This window comes from Bufo gargarizans, chromosome 9 (genome assembly GCF_014858855.1).
Source record: "Bufo gargarizans isolate SCDJY-AF-19 chromosome 9, ASM1485885v1, whole genome shotgun sequence".
NCBI lineage: Eukaryota > Metazoa > Chordata > Amphibia > Anura > Bufonidae > Bufo > Bufo gargarizans.
The window spans coordinates 148,704,956-148,724,750 of NC_058088.1; the positions used below are offsets into that span (position 1 = coordinate 148,704,956).

Sequence of the window (19,795 nt, forward strand, 5' to 3'; positions counted from 1 at the left end):
TCTAATTAATTGACGAATAGGAAGGCTCCTAAATACATGTGGAGCAATGATAGCTTGAAAAATGAAGCAGATTATTCTTATCTGTACTTTTTGGGAATAAAGTCATCTCAATTCTACCATTTGTCCTTATCACTTTTACATCCAAGAATACATGGGGTAAATATGATTCATAGCACTGATTTATATATTAAAAAAACTTGAATCAAGTGTTCTTCAGTATCACTCCATGCCAAAAATATATCATCCACATACCAGAACAATTTCTTAAAGAAAACATGTCATCAACTTTATGCTGACCTCACGCTGATGTCAGCGGTGTGTCACTCATGAGCCAATAGTAAGTAGTTCCAGAGAACCAGCTTTAAAATCATTACAGCCCAGGCCTTGAAAAGATTTAAATCTACTTGAGAAGAGTCCTGGTTATACAGACGTGGACAAAATTGTTGGTACCCTTTGGTCAATGAAAGAAAAAGTCACAATGGTCACAGAAATAACTTTAATCTGACAAAAGTAATAATAAATTAAAATTCTATAAATGTTAACCAATGAAAGTCAGACATTGTTTTTCAACCATGCTTCAACAGAATTATGTAAAAAAATAAACTCATGAAACAGGCATGGACAAAAATGATGGTACCCCTAGAAAACACAGAACATAATGTGACCAAAGGGACATGTTAATTCAAGGTGTGTCCACTAATTAGCATCACAGGTGTCTACAACCTTGTAATCAGCCATTGGGCCTATATATATGGCTCCAGGTAATCACTGTGTTGTTTGGTGATATGGTGTGTACCACACTCGACATGGACCAGAGGAAGCAAAGGAAAGAGCTGTCTCAAGAGATCAGAAAGAAAATTATAGACAAGCATGTTAAAGGTAAAGGCTATAAGACCATCTCCAAGCAACTAGATGTTCCTGTGAGTACAGTTGCACATATTATTCATAAGTTTAAGATCCATGGGACTGTAGCCAACCTCCCTGGACGTGGCCGCAGGAGGAAAATTGATGACAAATCTAAGAGACGGATAATCCGAATGGTAACAAAAGAGCCTAGAAAGACTTCTAAAGAGATTCAAGGTGAACTTCATGCTCAAGGAACATCAGTGTCAGATCGCACCATCCGTCGTTGTTTGAGCCAAAGTGGACTACATGGGAGACGACCAAGGAGGACACCATTGTTGAAAACGAATCATAAAAAAGCAAGACTGGAATATGCCAAACTACATGTTGACAAGCCACAAAGCTTCTGGGAGAATGTCCTGTGGACAGATGAGACAAAAATCGAAGTTTTTGCCAAGGCACATCAGCTGTATGTTCACAGACGAAAAAATGAAGCATATCAAGAAAAGAACACTGTCCCTACTGTGAAACATGGAGGAGGCTCTGTTATGTTCTGGGGCTGCTTTGCTGCGTCTGGCACAGGGTGTCTTGAATCTGTGCAGGGTACAATGAAATCTCAAGACTATCAAGGAATTCTAGAGAGAAATGTACTAGCCAGTGTCAGAAAGCTTGGTCTCAGTCGCAGGTCATGGGTCTTGCAACAGGACAATGACCCAAAACACACCGCTAAAAACACCCAAGAATGGCTAAGAGGAAAAAATTGGACTATTCTAAAGTGGCCTTCTATGAGCCCTGACCTCAATCCTATTGAGCATCTTTGGAAGGAGCTGAAACATGCAGTCTGGAAAAGGCACCCTTCAAACCGGACACAACTGGAGCAGTTTGCTCATGAGGAGTGGGCCAAAATACCTGCTGAGAGGTGCAGATGTCTCATTGACAGTTACAGGAAGCGTTTGATTGCAGTGATTGCCTCAAAAGGTTGCGCAACAAAATATTAAGTTAGGGGTACCATCATTTTTGTCCATGCCTGTTTCATGAGTTTATTTTTTTACATAATTCTGTTGAAGCATGGTTGAAAAACAATGTCTGACTTTCATTGGTTAACATTTATAGAATTTTAATTTATTATTACTTTTGTCAGATTAAAGTTATTTCTGTGACCATTGTGACTTTTTCTTTCATTGACCAAAGGGTACCAACAATTTTGTCCACGTCTGTACATAATCTCCTGCTCTTCCCGCCAATCTTCTGATGACTGGCAGTTCTCTCCTAGAGAGAAAGGGAGAAAACTAGGTAGAAGACTGTCAGTCAACTCACCTGTCTCTACTTTATGCTGCCTTTAGTATGGGCAGCATAAAGTTGATGACAGGTTCCCTTTAATATGGCACCCATATGTGGAGGAAAAAATATATTTTTTCTCTAATGTAAATGAATATATTTTTAAAGCTTGGAGCTGCGGAGGACCCCATCAAAGTTCCCCACAGCTGCAATTAATGCACATCTCCCAACCGAATTTTTTTTTAGTCAATACAATTTCTAGACAAGTTAGGACAAATGAAATCATCTCATTACTAAGTCCTGAATTTTGACACCATTTTTCCCTAACTGCCTGTATTCCCTGTACTTGGGGAATGTTTATATAGAAACCTATTACATCAAGAGGACAAAGAATCATTACCTCTTCCTCCTTCAACTCGTGTAACTTATCTTATCTTTCAGACACTGTGGAATTGACCTCACTATATGTTGATGTTTTCCTGCAACAGATGGAATAGAACCATTACTTTTGCTGTTGCTAATGTACTGTATCTTTTTTATTTTATTTTGCTATTTATGCCATATATTAACCGTTTTTACATTTTTGTTTTTCACTCCCTGTCTTCCCAGAGCCATGACATGATGTATTTTTACGTTCACAATAGTATGAGTATTTATTTTTTTATTCTTTGAAAGAGGGTGATTTGAATGTTTTTATATTTTTTTTGCATTTCAATTAATTTTCTTTTTAGTCACCCTACGTGACTATAACATGCAATTATTGGATTGCATCTTGTATTCTGTTTTGCATACCTAATAGAATACAGAATACAATATATTCCAATGCAGTGCTGCCACCTACAGGCCTGCATTGTAATATACTAGTAATCCACCTGTAATCCTTGTAAGGTTTAGGCCTATTACAAGTACAGGCTGCTTTACACGATCTCAGTTAGGAGAAGGTGGCCCGGGACGGGAAGCACGCAGCTCCCAATTTTGCAAATGGCTTACATTGACCTCGGCATCTGAGGGGTTAAATGTCCGTGATCAGCATTACTGCTAATCATAGACATGGGCTTCTAATATAGTAACATAGGAGCACATTTATTAAGACCGGCGTTTTAGACGCCAGTCCCAATAAAGGCCCATAGCTGGCAGTCGTTCCTCTGAACTTATGAAGAGGCTCCAGCCTCTCCATAATAACTTCGGCGCATCCTGCTCCAGTTCTAAATCTAAGACAGCTTCCAAGCTGTCTTACATTTAGATCATTTTCTACGCTTGGTTTGGTGAACAAAACGGGCCTGCCAGCCCCTCCCCTTCCATGATTTTAGAACTGGCATGAGTGGGGCGAACTAACTGTTGTGCCGCTAATTTAGGTGGATTTAGCTTAGTAAATGACCCCCATAGTTTGTAAGGCTGAAAAAAAGACATCCGTCCATCCAGTTCAGATTGCTGTCCTACAAGTTGATCCAGGGAATGCAAAAAAATCTGTGAGGTAGAGGCCAATTTGACTCACTTTAGGGGAAAAAAATTCCTTCCCGACTCCAATCAGGCAATCAGAATAAATCCCTGGATCAAGTAACTATAACCTATAATATTATTACATTCCAGAAATACATCCAGGCCCCTCCTGAACTCTTTTAGTAAATTCAGTGAATAACTCCAAATTTTGATAATCTTTCTGGGTACTGTAACATACATAGTTTATAATGCTGAAAAAACACATCTATCCATCTAGTTCGGCCTGTTATTCTGCAAGTTGATCCAGAGGAAGGCAAAAGGAAGGCAAAAAAAAAAAAAAAACTGAGGTAGAAGCCAATTTTCCCCACTTTAGGGGAAAAAATAATCCTTCCTGACTCCAATCAGGCAATCAGAATAACTCTCTTGAACAATGACCCTTCTCCAGAAAACGAATAATTATAAACTAATATTATTACACTCCAGGAATACATCCAGGGCCCTTTTGAACTCTTTTAGCGAACTCACCATCACCACCTCCTCAGGCAGAGCGTTCCATAGTCTCACTGCTCTTACCGTAAAAAATCCTCTACTATGTTTTGTGTACAAGCCTTCTTTCCTCCAGACGCAGAGGACGTCCCCTCGTCACAGTCACAGTCCTGGGGATAAATAGATGATGGGAGAGATCTCTGTACTGACCCCTGATCTATTTATACATTATAAAATCTCCCCTCAGTCGTCTTTTTTCTAAAGTGAATAACCCTAATTTTAATAATCTTTCAGGGTACTGTAGTTCCCTCATTCCAGTTATTACTTTAGTTGCCATCCTCTGAACCCTCTCCAGCTCTGCTATGTCTGCCTTGTTCACAGGAGCCCAAAACTTTATACTCCATGTGTGGTCTGACTAGTGATTTGGAAAGTGGCAGGACTATGTTCTCATCACGGGCATCTATGCACCTTTTGATGCAACCCATTATCTTACTGGCCCTGGCAGCAGCTGCCTGACACTGGATTCTACAGCTTAGTTTGCTGTTCACTAAAATGCCTAGATCCTTTTCCATGTCAGTGTTACCCAGTGTTTTACCATTTAATATGTACTGGTGACTTGCATTATTCCTTCCCATGTGCATAACCTTACATTTGTCAGTGTTAAACCTCATCTGCCACTTCTCTGCCAAGCCTCCAAGCTATCTGTAGCAGTATACTGTTCTTTTCCGTGTTAATTAATCAATTACACAGTTTAGTGTCATCTGCAAAAATTGATATTTTACTGTACAAACCTTCTACAAGATCATTAATAGATATATTGAAAATAATAGGGCCCAATACTGACCCCTGAGGTACTCCGCTAGTGACAGTGACCCAATCTGAGTGTGTACCATTAATAACCACCCTCTGTTTTCTATTACTGAGCCAGTTACTTACCCACATACAGACATTTTCTCCCAGTCCAAACATTCTCATTTTATTTACTAACCTTTTATTCGGTACAGTTTTAAATAATTTGGAGAAGTCCAGATATATGACATCCATTGATTCGCTGTGATCATGTCTAGAACTTACCTCATCATAGAAACTCATGAAGCCATGCTAATATGGCGTTATTTGCTTATTTTCATTGAGGTACTCCAAGATAGCATCTCTTAGAAAACCTTCAAACAGTCTACCCACGACAGAGTTTAAACTTATCGGCCCATAGTTTCCGGGCTCTGAATGTGGACCCTTTTTGAATGTTGGCACCACATTTGCTATCTGCCAATCCTGTGGAACACTCCCTGTCAATATAGAGTCCTTAAAAATCAGAAATAAGGGTCTGGGTATGACATTACTTAATTCTCTTAGTATAGGGGGGTGTATGCCATCTGGTCCTGGCGATTGGTCTATTTTAATCTTTTTAAGATGCCGCTGTACTTCCTGGGTCTGACAGGGCACTTTTAATGGGGAATTTACTTTTACATTCTGCATTTCATCTGACTGTTTATTTTCTTCAGTGAATACAGTGGAGAAAAAAATATTTAATATCTTTGCTTTCTCCCCATCGCTCTCTGCACCGGCCGACACCTTCAGATTTATAGTTTTTACTATTTATGTAATTGGAGAACATTTTAGGGTTGATTTTACTCTTTTTGGCAATGAATCTCTCTGTCTCCAGCTTGACTGCTTTTATGTCTTTTACATATTCTTATTTTTTCTTTTAGTTTTTCAATGCTTCCTTGCTACCTTCCTGTTTTAGTTATTTAAATGCTTTCTTTATGTCCTTTATTGCTTATTTTAAATTTTTATTTATCCACATGATTTTTTTTTCTTGTTCCTCACCCTTTTATTCCCATAAGGTATGTACCTCTCACAACTAGAGTTTAGGGTGCTTTTAAAAATATCCCATGTTTTGGCTGCATTTTTATTTTTGAGGACCTTGTCCCAGTTAGCAAGGCTAATGGCCTCTATTAACTGGTTAAATTGAGCTTTTTAGGATGTCTGGTATTTTTGTGCCTCCCTGAAGAAACATTATTATTTTATAGTCACTATTTCCAAGGTGTCCCCTAACCTGCATGTCATAACTGCAGAGCTCACAAGTAGGTGCCATCTTTAATCCCTTCCGGACATGTGACGTACTATTAAATCACCTGTTGGGTCTGTAAAGATGACTCGGGAACGGGCGCCATAGCAACGCGGTGCCTGCTGTTTCCTACAGCGGACACCGGAGGCTAATGTCTGTGAACAACGGTAATGCCGATCACTGACATTTAACCCCTCAGATGCCATGGTCAAGCCTGACAACGGCATCTGAGCGCTCTGAAAACCGGCAGCACGTGCTTCCGGTTATGCTCAGGCTCCACATGTGACGATCGGAGGAGCTGGAGCTTGTGTGCAGCAGCCCCTGTTTTACCGCATAATGAATGTTGCAAAAAAAAAACTGTAAAACTGTGGCAAAATTGCGGGTTTTTATTTCCAACTCCACCACGTTTTTTTCCCACTTTCCACTACACTCTATGCCAGTGTTTCCCAACCAGTGTGTCTCCAGTTGTTACAAAACTTCAACTCCCAGCATGCCCGAACAGCCAAATGCTGACCGGGCATGCTGGGAGTTGTAGTTTTGCAACAGCTGAAGGCACACTCGTTGGGAAACACTGCTTTATGCAATATTATGATGGCATTGGAAAGTACAACTTGGCAAAAGATAAGCCCTTATACAACTATGTGAACGGAAAAATAAAAAAAGTTATGGCTCTGGGAAGGTGGGGAGCGAAAAACTAGAAAAAAAAACTCCGGGGTAGAAAGGTTAAAGACCACTGTACATGCACAGCAGAGGTCCAGAAAGGGTTAATTTACAACAATGTGGATTAGTTAAATATGAGACTTATGAAGTGACAGTATATGCTTGACAAAGGGGGCATGTCTCTGAAACGTTGCAAAGCTGAATGCTATATGCTGCTCCCACGCATGTGAATTATGGTCAATAAGATGCCGAAGGAGTGCACAAAGGTATGAATGCATGTGGACATGGCAGTCTGGATATGAAACGAATTAACAGAACAAAATGGACTATGCAGGAAATACAGGGTGGCTAGCCTGCCTCCGATATCTCCAAAGCAAACTGCCTACCACTGCGATGTTGACAGCAAAGAGGTAAACAATGAAGGGAAGGCTCTCATAATTTAGGCTGGGTTCACACGGGTGTTGCGGGTGCGTTGCAGGAAAAGATGTGGGTGCGTTGCGGAAAAATGCACAAATTTTCCGTGCGAGTGCAAGGCGTTTTTAATGCATATTTGGTACCCAGACATGAACCCGGACTTCTTCACAGAAGTTCGGGTTTGGGATCGGTGTGTAGATAGTGAACATGGTTATAAGGGAAAATAATAGCATTCTTAATACAGAATGCTAAGTAAATTAGGGATGGAAGGGTTAAAAAAATAAAAATTAAATTAAACTCACCTCATCCACTTGTTCACGCAGCCCAGCTCGTCTTCTTTCTTCTTCTTTGAGGACCTGGGAGGAAAAGGACCTTTGGTAATGTCACTGCACTCATCACATCGTCCATCACCATGGTGATGGGCCATGTGATGAGCGCAGTGACGTCACCAAAGCTACTTTTCCTCCCAGGTCCTCAAAGAAGAAGAAAGAAGACAAGCCAGGCTGCGCGAACAAGTGGATGAGGTGAGTTTATTTTTTATTTTTATTTTTTTAACCCCTCCATCCCTAATTTATTTAGCATTCTGTATCAAGAATGCTATTATTTTCCCTTATAACCATGTTATAAGAGAAAATAATAATGATCGGGTCCCCATCCCGATCGTCACCTAGCAACCACGCTTGAAAATAGCACCGCATCCGCACTTGCTTGCGGATGCTTGCGATTTTCACGCAGCCCCATTCACCTCTATGGGGCCTGCGTTGCCTGAAAAACGCACAATATAGAGCATGCTGCGATTTTCACACAATGCACAAGTGATGCGTGAAAATCACCGCTCATGTGAACAGCCCCATTTGTGAAAACAAACAATAACATTTTAGAAGGCTTGCATGGAGCCGCAGATGTGAACAAACCCTAACCCTAAGTTCACACCTGAGCGTTTTACAGCGCGTTCCTACGCGCTGTAAAACGCTCAACAAGGAGAAACCAATGCTTCCCTATGGGAATGGTTCTCACCTGGGAGTTTTACAGCGCGTACGATCGTGCTGTAAAACGTCAGACGCCAGAGCTTTTTTTTGTGTCACGCGTTCCCGTACATAGACTTTCGGGAACGTGCGACAATGGGCGTTCGCTTGTCTCTGTATGCGCGATTGTAAACGCCTGTACAATCGCGCATACAGAGCGCTCGTTTCAGAACGCTCAGGTGTGAACCCAGGGTAAGGCTGGGTTCACACCTGAGCGTTTTACAGCGCGTTCCTACGCGCTGTAAAACGCTCAACAGGCAAGAACCAATGATTCCCTATGGGAATGGTTCACACCTGAGCGTTTTACAGCGCGTACGAACGCGCTGTAAAACGCCCGACGCCTCAAGAAGTACATGAGCTTCTTTGGGGCGTCTTGTCGCGCGTTCCCGTACATAGACTTCAGCGGGAACGCGCGACAATGGGCGTTCGCTTGTCTCTGTATGCGCTATTGCAAACGCCCGTACAATCGCGCATACAGAGCGCTCCATCGCGAACGCTCAGGTGTGAACCCAGCGTTAGGCCAGACACACATGAACAAGTTCAGTGTGAGAAACTCAGGGCGTGTGGCAGTGTGACTTCCTGTTCTGAACTCTCAGGATTGCACAGCATTATAAGGTTGTGTGTCCTCGTGAGACCACTAATCTATTGAATTACACCAACAGTGTATTCAATAGATTCCAGGCCTCACAGGGACACACAGCCTTACCCTAAGTTCACACCTGAGCGTTTTACAGCGCGTTCCTACGCGCTGTAAAACGCTCAACAAGGAGAAACCAATGCTTCCCTATAGGAATGGTTCTCACCTGGGCGTTTTACAGCGCGTACGATCGCGCTGTAAAACGCCCGGCGCTTAAAAAAGTTCTTGAGCTTCTTTGGGGCGTTTTGTCGCGCGTTCCCGTACATAGACTTTCGGGAACGCGCGACAATGGGCGTTTGCTTGTCTCTGTATGCGCGATTGTAAACGCCGTTACAATCGCGCATACAGAGCACTCCTTTCAGAACGCTCAGGTGTGAACCCAGGGTTATAGATCATTATAATGCTGTCCAATCCTGTCAGATAAGCAGAGTTCAGAACGGGAACTCACACTGCCACACGCAGCGAGTTTCTTCTTTCTCATGTGTGTCTGTCCCTAGGCTACTTTCACACTAGCGTTTTCAATTCCGCTATTGAGATCCGTCATAGGATCTCCATAGTGAATAATAAACGCTTCAGATTTGTCCCCATTCATTGTCAATAGGGACAAAACTGAACTGAACGAAACTGAAAATTTCTGCAACAAAATCTGCTGTGTGTGAAGGCACCATTATACTGATAAATACGGTACATTAACTGTGGTAGTAAGACTATGAGATACAGAAGACCAGGTCCATGTCTTTTCACCAAATAGTTTCTGTAATACCAAAATCATACCATATCTATAATGCATGGTCTGTTTATATGCCAAGAATATCTCCTGACCTATATACCCACCAAAGACTTTTTTTCATCAGAAAATGACCTATTGTTGAAATCATGTTTTTATGTAAAACATATTTTTAAATAATTTTTTATGATGTTATTTTTCATTTGCCATGTTAATATCTATGTTATAACAAAATACATCATTTCCTGCAGTTTTCCCGCTGGCCACTAAGCCAAATAATTGGCGCTACATCTAGGTCTGTTCAGATCACTTTACTGCAGTTATCTGCTTATCTACACACAGAGGTGATAACATTATAGGCACAATTAAAATGACACATAAAACAGGATCCACCATTCACAATAGGGGATTTTCAAAGCTTATCTATCCTTTTCTTGTACAATGACCTCCGCACAGGTCACAGAGCATTCCTAGAAAACTCTCCCATGTGAGGGTCCCTCCTGACCATTGTGTCTATGGACCATGGGGTTGCCGTAAAACAATTTTTTTTATGTTGTTAAGAACAGCTCAGGCAAGATGGCTGCCCCCATAATTATGTTCAGGAAACAGAATAAATAAATCTGCAATCAGAAAATAAAAACAGATTTAAAAAGAATAGGATGTGTTACAATCTGGTTTTAACTGGCAGAAAACATTTTTGACACATTTCCTTTAAATGGCCAAAGTTCTAATGAATCTTTTCCTCCAAATCTTACCTCAATTATATTAGCTCCTCCTGCTTTATAACATGATGCTATCAGATTAGACAACGTTTTCAAAATGACAAATTCCCCTTAAAGGGAACCTGTCACTGGGATTTTGGGTATAGAGCTGAGGACATGGGTTGCTAGATGGCCGCTAGCACATCCGCAATACCCAGTCCCCATAGCTCTGTGTGCTTTTGTGTAAAAAAAAACGATTTGCTACATATGCAAATTAACCTGTGATGAGTCCTGTCCCTGACTCATCTCACGTACAGGACTCATCTAAGGTAATTTGCATATGTATTAAATTGTTTTTTTACACAATAAAAGCACACAGAGCTATGGGGACTGTGTATTGTGAATGTGTTAGTGGCCATTTAGCAGCCCATGTCCTCATCTCTATACACAAAATCCCGGTGACAGGTTTGCTTTAAAATACCAGTCTCCCATAACCATATCTTGATTTTTCTTATTCTTTACCCTAACCCTGGGTTCACACCTGAGCGTTTTACAGCGCGTTCAAACGCGCTGTAAAACGCTCAAGACATGAAATCCAATGCTTCCCTATGGGAATGGTTCACACCTGGGCGTTTTACAGCGCGTACGAACGCGCTGTAAAACGCCCGACGCTCAAACAAGTACTTGAGCTTCTTTGGGGCGTTTTGACGCGCGTTTGTGGCCATAGGACACTGCAGTCAATGACACAAACGCGCGTCAAACGCGCGTTTACTATTACAAAAAACACGCATAAAAACGCGCGACAAAAACGTGCGTAAAACGCGCGTTTGCGCAACGCTCAGGTGTGAACCCAGGGTTACCCTGGGTTCACACCTGAGCGTTTTACAGCGCGTTCAAACGCGCTGTAAAACGCTTAAGACATGAAAACCAATGCTTCCCTATGGGAAGGGTTCACACCTGGGCGTTTTACAGCGCGTACGAATGCGCTGTAAAACGCCCGACGCTCAAACAAGTACTTGAGCTTCTTTGGGGCGTTTTGACGCGCATTTGTGGCCATAGGACACTGCAGTCAATGACACAAACGCGCGTCAAACGCGCGTTTACTATTACAAAAAACGCGCATAAAAACGCGCGACAAAAACGCGCGTAAAACGCGCGTTTGAGGAACGCTCAGGTGTGAACCCAGGGTAAGTTCACACCTGAGCGTTTTACAGCGCGTTCAAACGCGCTGTAAAACGCTCAACACATGAAAAGCAATGCTTCCCTATGGGAATGGTTCTCACCTGGGCGTTTTACAGCGCGTACGATCGCGCTGTAAAACGCCTGACGCTCAAACAAGTACTTGAGCTTCTTTGGGGCGTTTTGACGCGCGTTTGTGGCCATAGGACACTGCAGTCAATGACACAAACGCGCGTCAAACGCGCGTTTACTATTACAAAAAACGCGCGTCAGAAACGCGCGTCAAAAACACGCGTTTGACGCGCGTTTGGGAAACGCTCAGGTGTGAAAGCAGGGTTATGGCATTATACTGCACTTTTCCTTAACGCTGGGTTCACACCTGAGCGTTTTACAGCGCGTTCCTACGCGCTGTAACGCTGGGTTCACACCTAGGCGTTTTTATGCGCGTTTTTTTAAATAGTGAACGCGCGTTTGACGCGCGTTTGGGTGATTGACAGCAGTGTTGTCCAAAGAGTCTATGGCCCAAACGCGCGTCAAACGCGCCAAAAAAAGCTCCTGTACTTGTTTGAGCGTCGGGCGTTTTACAGCGCGATCATACGCGCTGTAAAACGCCCAGGTGTGAACCATTCCCATAGGGAATCATTGGTTTCTCTGTGTTGAGCGTTTTACAGCGCGTAGGAACGCGCTGTAAAACGCTCAGGTGTGAACCCAGCGTTAAACGCTCAGCAAGGAGAAACCAATGATTCCCTATGGGAATGGTTCACTACGCTCAAAAAAGTACATGAGCTTCTTAGGGGGGGTATTGTCGCGCGTTCCTGTACATAGACATTCGGGAACGAGCGACAATGGGCGTTCGTTTGTCTCTGTATGCGCGATTGCAAATGCCGGTACAATCGCGCATACAGAGCGCTCCTTTCAGAACGCTCAGGTGTGAACCCAGGGTTAGTCATTTCTCTAGATCAAAAAATGTACCTATTGTTCTTCCTTTTTAATTTTCTGGGGTAAACAAATCCGTCACAAAAATACCATGCATTTAAATGTTTGTACACTCACAAATCGAAAGCAGCTCCTAACACTGGGTTCAACATTACTTCCTCCAAATGCTGCAACCTCTCCTAGTTGACGGGGTATCTGAATGGCTTCATGCAGTAGAAGACTAAGCTGTCGTTGATCACAAGTCCCATCAGGTCCAGCCACTTGTGAAAATAAATCTGAGGAAAACAGCATTAGAGTAGTTACATTAACAGTACGTCAGAGCAAAGTAAAATGGCCTATGCAGACAAGTACTATAAGGGTCCATTCACACGTCCGTTGTTTGTTTCCTGATCTGTTCCGTTTTTTGCTGAACAGATCTGGACCAGATCTGGACCCATTAATTTTTAATGGGTCCTGAAAAAAAACGGACAGCACAATGTCAGATTTTTTTTCAGGACCCATTGAAAATGAATGGGTCCAGATCTGTTCAGCAAAAAACGGAACAGATCAGGAAAGAAACAACGGACGTGTGAATAGACCCTAACCCTAAGTTCACACTTGCGCGTTTTACAGCGTGTTCCTACGCGCTGTAAAACGTGCAACACATGAAAACCAATGCTTCCCTATGGGGCTGGTTCACATTTTCGCGTTTTACAGCGTGTTTGAACGCGCTGTAAAACGCCCGACGCTCAAACAAGTACAGGAGATTTTTTGGGCGCGTTTGACGCGCGTTTGGGCCATAGACTCTTTGGACAACACTGCTGTCAATCACCCAAACGCGCGTCAAACGCGCGTTTACTATTACAAAAAACGCGCATAAATACGCGCGACAAAATCGCGCGTAAAAACGAGCGTTTGCGAAACGCTTAGGTGTGAAACCAGGGTTAAACTTGTCCATGTTCTGTGCACTAAATGATTTTAGTCCACACACAGTGCGTATCGCACAAGAACTGGAACAAAGTATTGCAAGCTGAGATTTCCTCGGTACAGAACCATGGTCTTTGCGAATAAGGCTACTTTCACACTGGCGTTTTGGGATTCCATTTGTGAGATCGTTCAGGGCTCTCACAAGTAGTCCAAACGATCAGTTTGGCCCTAATGCATTCTGAATGGAAAAGGATCCGCTCAGAACGCATCAGTTTGCCTCCGTTCTGTCTCCATCCATCTGACAAAACTGAGCCAAACGACACAATCTGGCAAAATAGAAAACTGATCCGTCCTCCATTGACTTTCAGTGGTGTTCAAGACGGATCCGTCTTGGCTATGTTAAAGATAATACAAACGGATCCGTTCTGAACGGATGCCAACGGTTGTATTATCTGAACGGATCAGTCTGTGCAGATCCATGACGGATCCGCACCAAACGCGAGTGTAAAAAGTAGCCTAAGGGAGAGTTCACATCCGATTTCATTTTCCGTTCTTCTGATCTGTCAGAACAGAAAAAAACAAACTGTAATGGATCCTGTAAAAAAGCAGATCCTTTAAAAAATGGTTCTTGTAAAAAATGGATCCCATGCATCAGATATGCACATTTGACATGCGTTTGAGACATTTCCATCTGAGATCAGTTTTTTTAGGCAGAAAAAAAATCCTGTGTGCAATGTTTTTTACAGGATCTTTTTTTTTTTTTTTTTTTTTTTTACAGGATCCTGTTTTTTTCTGTTCTTCTGACAGATCAGAACAGAAGAGGAAATGGTGATGTAAACTCTCTCTAAGGGCTTGTGCCCGTGCTGTAGACCGTTCTATCTTTTTGCGGTGCGGAAACACGGAACCCCAGAAAGCACTCTGTAGTGTTCCGTTCCGTTCTTCCTTCTGCACCGTTTCGCATCGCTGCATTTTGCGGACCCACTGAAATGAAGAGGTCCGCATCCATGATGCAGAATGGCCAATGAACGGTGCCCGTGTATTGCGGATCAGCAAATGCGGTCCGCAATACGGAAATAGGCATCACATGTTCGTGTGAACGAGCCCTAAAGCATACATATGAATTGGTTCATTGACTATAATGTGTCAGTGTTCTGTCCATTCTACACTTGGACTATCACTCGACTGAATAAGCCCCTGGTGTTGTTATTAAAACAGAAAAAAAAACACAATGCTTAACCCATTTAAGACGAGACTATTTTTAATTTTTGTTTTTTACTCCCAGACTTCCCAAAGCAATAACTTTTTTATTTTTCCATTCACATAGCTGTATGAGTGCTTGTTTTTTTGCAGGACGAGTTGTATTTTCTAATGGCGTCATTTACATTTGCATACAATTTAGTGGGAAGCGGGATTTTTTTTTTAAATGGGGTGGAAAAAACACACAATTCCACCACCGTTTTATGGGTTTTGTTTTTATGGTGTTCCTTATACGGTAAAACTGACCTGTTCCCTTCATTCTCCAAGTAAGTATCATGACAACGATGCCACATATGCATAGTTTTTCTGGCCTTTTAATACTGAAAAAAAATAAAAAATCTAAATCTGTATTTTTTATTGATCCAATTTTGGGGTACGTATGACTTCTTGATCACTATTTATTCAATTTTTAGTGGGAGGTGAAGTAACTTTAAAACAGCAAATTGACCATTTTTTACTTTTTTTCTGTTTCGCTGTTTTCCATATGGGATAAATATTAATATATTTTAATAGTACAGGCAGCGATGCCCATGATAATTTTTTTCATTATGATTTATTTTGATTTTGGGAAATGGGGTTGATTTGAATTTTTATATATATGCAGCATATAGATATATATATATGTGTGTGTATACAGGGAGTGCAGAATTATTAGGCAAGTTGTATTTTTGAGGATTAATTTTATTATTGAACAACAACCATGTTCTCAATGAACCCAAAAAACTCATTAATATCAAAGCTGAATATTTTTGGAAGTAGTTTTTAGTTTGTTTTTAGTTTTAGCTATTTTAGGGGGATATCTGTGTGTGCAGGTGACTATTACTGTACATAATTATTAGGCAACTTAACAAAAAACAAATATATACCCATTTCAATTATTTATTTTTACCAGTGAAACCAATATAACATCTCAACATTCACAAATATACATTTCTGACATTCAAAAACAAAACAAAAACAAATCAGTGACCAATATAGCCACCTTTCTTTGCAAGGACACTCAAAAGCCTGCCATCCATGGATTCTGTCAGTGTTTTGATCTGTTCACCATCAACATTGCGTGCAGCAGCAACCACAGCCTCCCAGACACTGTTCAGAGAGGTGTACTGTTTTCCCTCCTTGTAAATCTCACATTTGATGATGGACCACAGGTTCTCAATGGGGTTCAGATCAGGTGAACAAGGAGGCCATGTCATTAGATTTTCTTCTTTTATACCCTTTCTTGCCAGCCACGTTGTGGAGTACTTGGACGCGTGTGATGGAGCATTGTCCTGCATGAAAATCATGTTTTTCTTACCTTGCAGACTTCTTCCTGCACCACTGCTTGAAGAAGGTGTCTTCCAGAAACTGGCAGTAGGACTGGGAGTTGAGCTTGACTCCATCCTCAACCCAAAAAGGCCCCACAAGCTCATCTTTGATGATACCAGCCCAAACCAGTACTCCACCTCCACCTTGCTGGCGTCTGAGTCGGACTGGAGCTCTCTGCCCTTTACCAATCCAGCCATCTGGCCCATCAAGACTCACTCTCATTTCATCAGTCCATAAAACCTTAGAAAAATCAGTCTTGAGATATTTCTTGGCCCAGTCTTGACGTTTCAGCTTGTGTGTCTTGTTCAGTGGTGGTCGTCTTTCAGCCTTTCTTACCGTGGCCATGTCTCTGAGTGTTGCACACCTTGTGCTTTTGGGCACTCCAGTGATGTTGCAGCTCTGAAATATGGCCAAACTGGTGGCAAGTGGCATCTTGGCAGCTGCACGCTTGACTTTTCTCAGTTCATGGGCAGTTATTTTGCGCCTTGGTTTTTCCACACGCTTCTTGTGACCCTGTTGACTATTTTGAATGAAATGCTTGATTGTTCGATGATCACGCTTCAGAAGCTTTGCAATTTTAAGAGTGCTGCATCCCTCTGCAAGATATCTCACTATTTTTGACTTTTCTGAGCCTGTCAAGTCCTTCTTTTGACCCATTTTGCCAAAGGAAAGGAAGTTGCCTAATAATTATGCACACCTGATATAGGGTGTTGATGTCATTAGACCACACCCCTTCTCATTACAGAGATGCACATCACCTAATATGCTTAATTGGTAGTAGGCTTTCGAGCCTATACAGCTTGGAGTAAGACAACATGCATAAAGAGGATGATGTGGTCAAAATACTCATTTGCCTAATAATTCTGCACGTAGTGTATATATATATATATATATATATATATATAATGTATGTTGCAGGGAAATTATGAAAATGGAGATTTGATAAAATCCCTAAGGCTGAGTTCACACGGGCGAGATTTCCGCGCAGGTGCAATGCGGGAGATGAACGCATTGCACCCGCACTGAATCTGGACCAATTCATTTCTATGGGGCAGTGCACATGAGCAGGTGATTTTCACGCATCACTTATGCGTTGCGTGAAAATCGCAGCATGCTCTATATTGTGCGTTTATAACGCAACGCAGGCCCCATAGAAGTGAATGGGGCTGAGTGAAAATCGCAAGCATCCGCAAGCAAGTGCGTATGCGGTGGGATTTTCACGCATGGTTGCTAGGTGACAGTCTATTCACTGTATTATTTTCCCTTATAACATGGTTATAGGGAAAATAATAGCATTCTGAATACAGAAAAATTAACTCACCTTCTCCTCTTGACCGCGTAGTTCCCGTTCTCTTCTTTACTTCTTTAATTATGAACTACCAGCTAAAGGACCTGTGGTGATGTCAGATCACATGCTCCAATTGTCATGGTCTTACCTTCGTTTGACATGTGCTGGCGGCCATCTTGGTTTCTGGGTTTCTTGTAGCCTCCCACCCTGCGGCTTCTCCTTCCCACTGGGAGGAGCTGGATGCCTAGCTCATATATATAGAAGGTCTGTGGCTTCAGTTCCTTGCTTGGTCCTCCTGTGTTCACATGCTTCTAAGACTGCTGCTGCTTCTGGTTCCTGATCCTGGCCTCGTCTGACTACCCCGTTGGTTCCTGATCCTGGCTTCGTCTGACTACCCCGTTGGTTCCTGATCCTGGCTTCGTCTGACTACCCCGTTGGTTCCTGATCCTGGCTTCGTCTGACCACCCTCCTGGTTCCTGACCTCTGTCTACGCAAGACCCTGCTTCGGTTTAGCCATCCGTTTGGACTTTTGCTACGGCTTGATTTCCAATAAAGCCTTCTTATTTCCACTCATCTCTGTTGTACGTCTGGTTCATGGTTCCATGACATTAGGACCAAGCCATGAATTCTGACGGTACAGGGCCATCCTCGCTACCTACGCTGGTTGCCAGACTTGATCAGCAGGATCACCTGTTGGGTCGGTTCGCTGTGGCGTTGCAAACCCTGCTTGAACGCACGGCTCATTTCGCTTCTGTTGCCGATGGGTCGGTTGTCGCTCCTGGGCCCGCTCCTACTGCCGCCCCGGTTGTTGCGCCAGAGTCTACCCCGACACCTGTTGCTGCGCCTGCGGTGTCTCGGGGTATGACCGGTTCTGCCCCCCTTCCACAGCGCTTTGGGGGAGAGCCAACTCAGTGCCGAGGTTTCCTTAACCAGGTGGGCATTTATTTCGAGTTGCTGCCACATGCCTTTCCTACTGAGAGATCAAAGGTGGGCTTCTTGATCTCGCTGCTCTCGGACAAGGCCTTGGCCTGGGCCAGCCCTTTATGGGAGAACAACAATCCGGTGGTTGCCGAGTTTTCCGGTTTTGTTGCTTCTCTTCGGAAGGTATTCGATGTGCCGGCTCGTGCTGCCTCTGCTGCGAAGCTCCTTATGTCCATCAGACAGGGTTCACGATCCGTAGCTGAATACGCCATTGAGTTTCGTACCCTGGCAGCAGAGGTGGGCTGGAATAATGAGGCTCTGGTCGCTGCTTTCTCTCATGGTCTCTCGGATGCCTTGAAGGATGAGGTTGCAGCTAAGGACCTACCAGTGGAGCTCGAGTCTCTTATTTCTTTCCTGATTTTGATTGACACCAGACTCAGGGAGAGACCTTCCTTTAAGGAGAGCCTGCGGAGGTCTCCTAACAGATTGGCGCCTACGTTTGCTGTCCCACCCGTGCCTCCCTCTCCTCCCACGCCTCCTGGGGATGACTTGTCTGGGGGTGAACCCATGCAGCGGGGGTTTGCTCGCCTGTCCGAGGGGGAGAGGGCACTCCGGAGACGCGAGGGCCGATGCATGTACTGTGGTCTCGGTGGGCATTTTCGGTTGGCATGTCCGAACCGTCTGGGAGAACGCTCGCACCTGAGGTCCTGTCGGGGGCAGATCTTGGGTGGAGTCTCCTCGTCCCCGGTTTCCCGTGTTGACAAACCACTGATCACGGTTGTCCTCTCCTGGGTCGGGGGCTCGGTGACGACCCAGGCGTTGGTGGACTCTGGTGCTGGTGGTTTGTTCATTGATAGAGTGTTCGTTGCCGCCAATTCCATTCCTCTGCAGCCTCGAGGTTCCCCACTGGCTCTTGAGGCGATAGACGGCAGACCCCTTCTGCCGCCACACGTGACTCATGAGACCCTTCCAGTGGGGATAGCCATTGGTGCCGTTCACAGAGAGTCGGTCTGTCTCCAGGTTATTTCGTCTCCACACTACTCGGTGGTCTTGGGGTACCCCTGGCTCCAGAAGCATAACCCGACTTTCGATTGGAGATCGGTCGAGATCCTCTCGTGGTCACCGCAGTGTGGGGTTAGTTGCATCCATGGGCCTGTCAAGTTGCTGTGTACTTCCTCGGACTCTCTGTTGCCTCCTGAATACGAAGAGTACCGGGATGTATTCGATAAGGTGCGCGCGGTTGCCCTACCTCCGCACCGCCCATACGATTGTGCCATAGAGTTACAATCCGGTGCCGTTCCTCCTCGTGGCAAAGTCTATCCACTGTCGGTAGCGGAGAATGAGGCCATGGAGGAGTACGTGAGGGAGGCGCTTTCACGCGGACACATTCGCAAATCCTCGTCCCCGGCAGGGGCTGGATTTTTCTTTGTGAAAAAGAAGGGCGGTGAGTTGAGGCCTTGCATCGATTACAGGGGTCTCAATCGCATCACGATCAAGAACGCTTACCCGATACCCTTGATTTCCGAGCTGTTCGATCGCCTCAAAGGGGCCACGGTCTTTACCAAACTCGACCTGAGGGCGGCATATAACCTGGTAAGGATCAAGGCGGGTGATGAGTGGAAGACCGCGTTTAACACCAGGACCGGTCATTATGAATCCTTGGTTATGCCCTTTGGGTTGTGCAATGCGCCCGCAGTCTTCCAGGAATTCATCAACGATGT

At 43.7% G+C, this 19,795-nt stretch overlaps 1 protein-coding gene across 1 annotated transcript in view; it reads right to left on the reverse strand.

Annotated features, from left to right (window-relative positions):
- Nucleotides 1–19,795, reverse strand: part of DRP2 (dystrophin related protein 2) — a 353,198-nt gene that overhangs the window by 168,006 nt on the left and 165,397 nt on the right. The window contains exon 13 of the mRNA XM_044306534.1: nt 12,512–12,669. Within this exon, the coding sequence (XP_044162469.1) occupies nt 12,512–12,669 (158 nt within the window). The remainder of the gene's footprint in view (nt 1–12,511; nt 12,670–19,795) is intronic.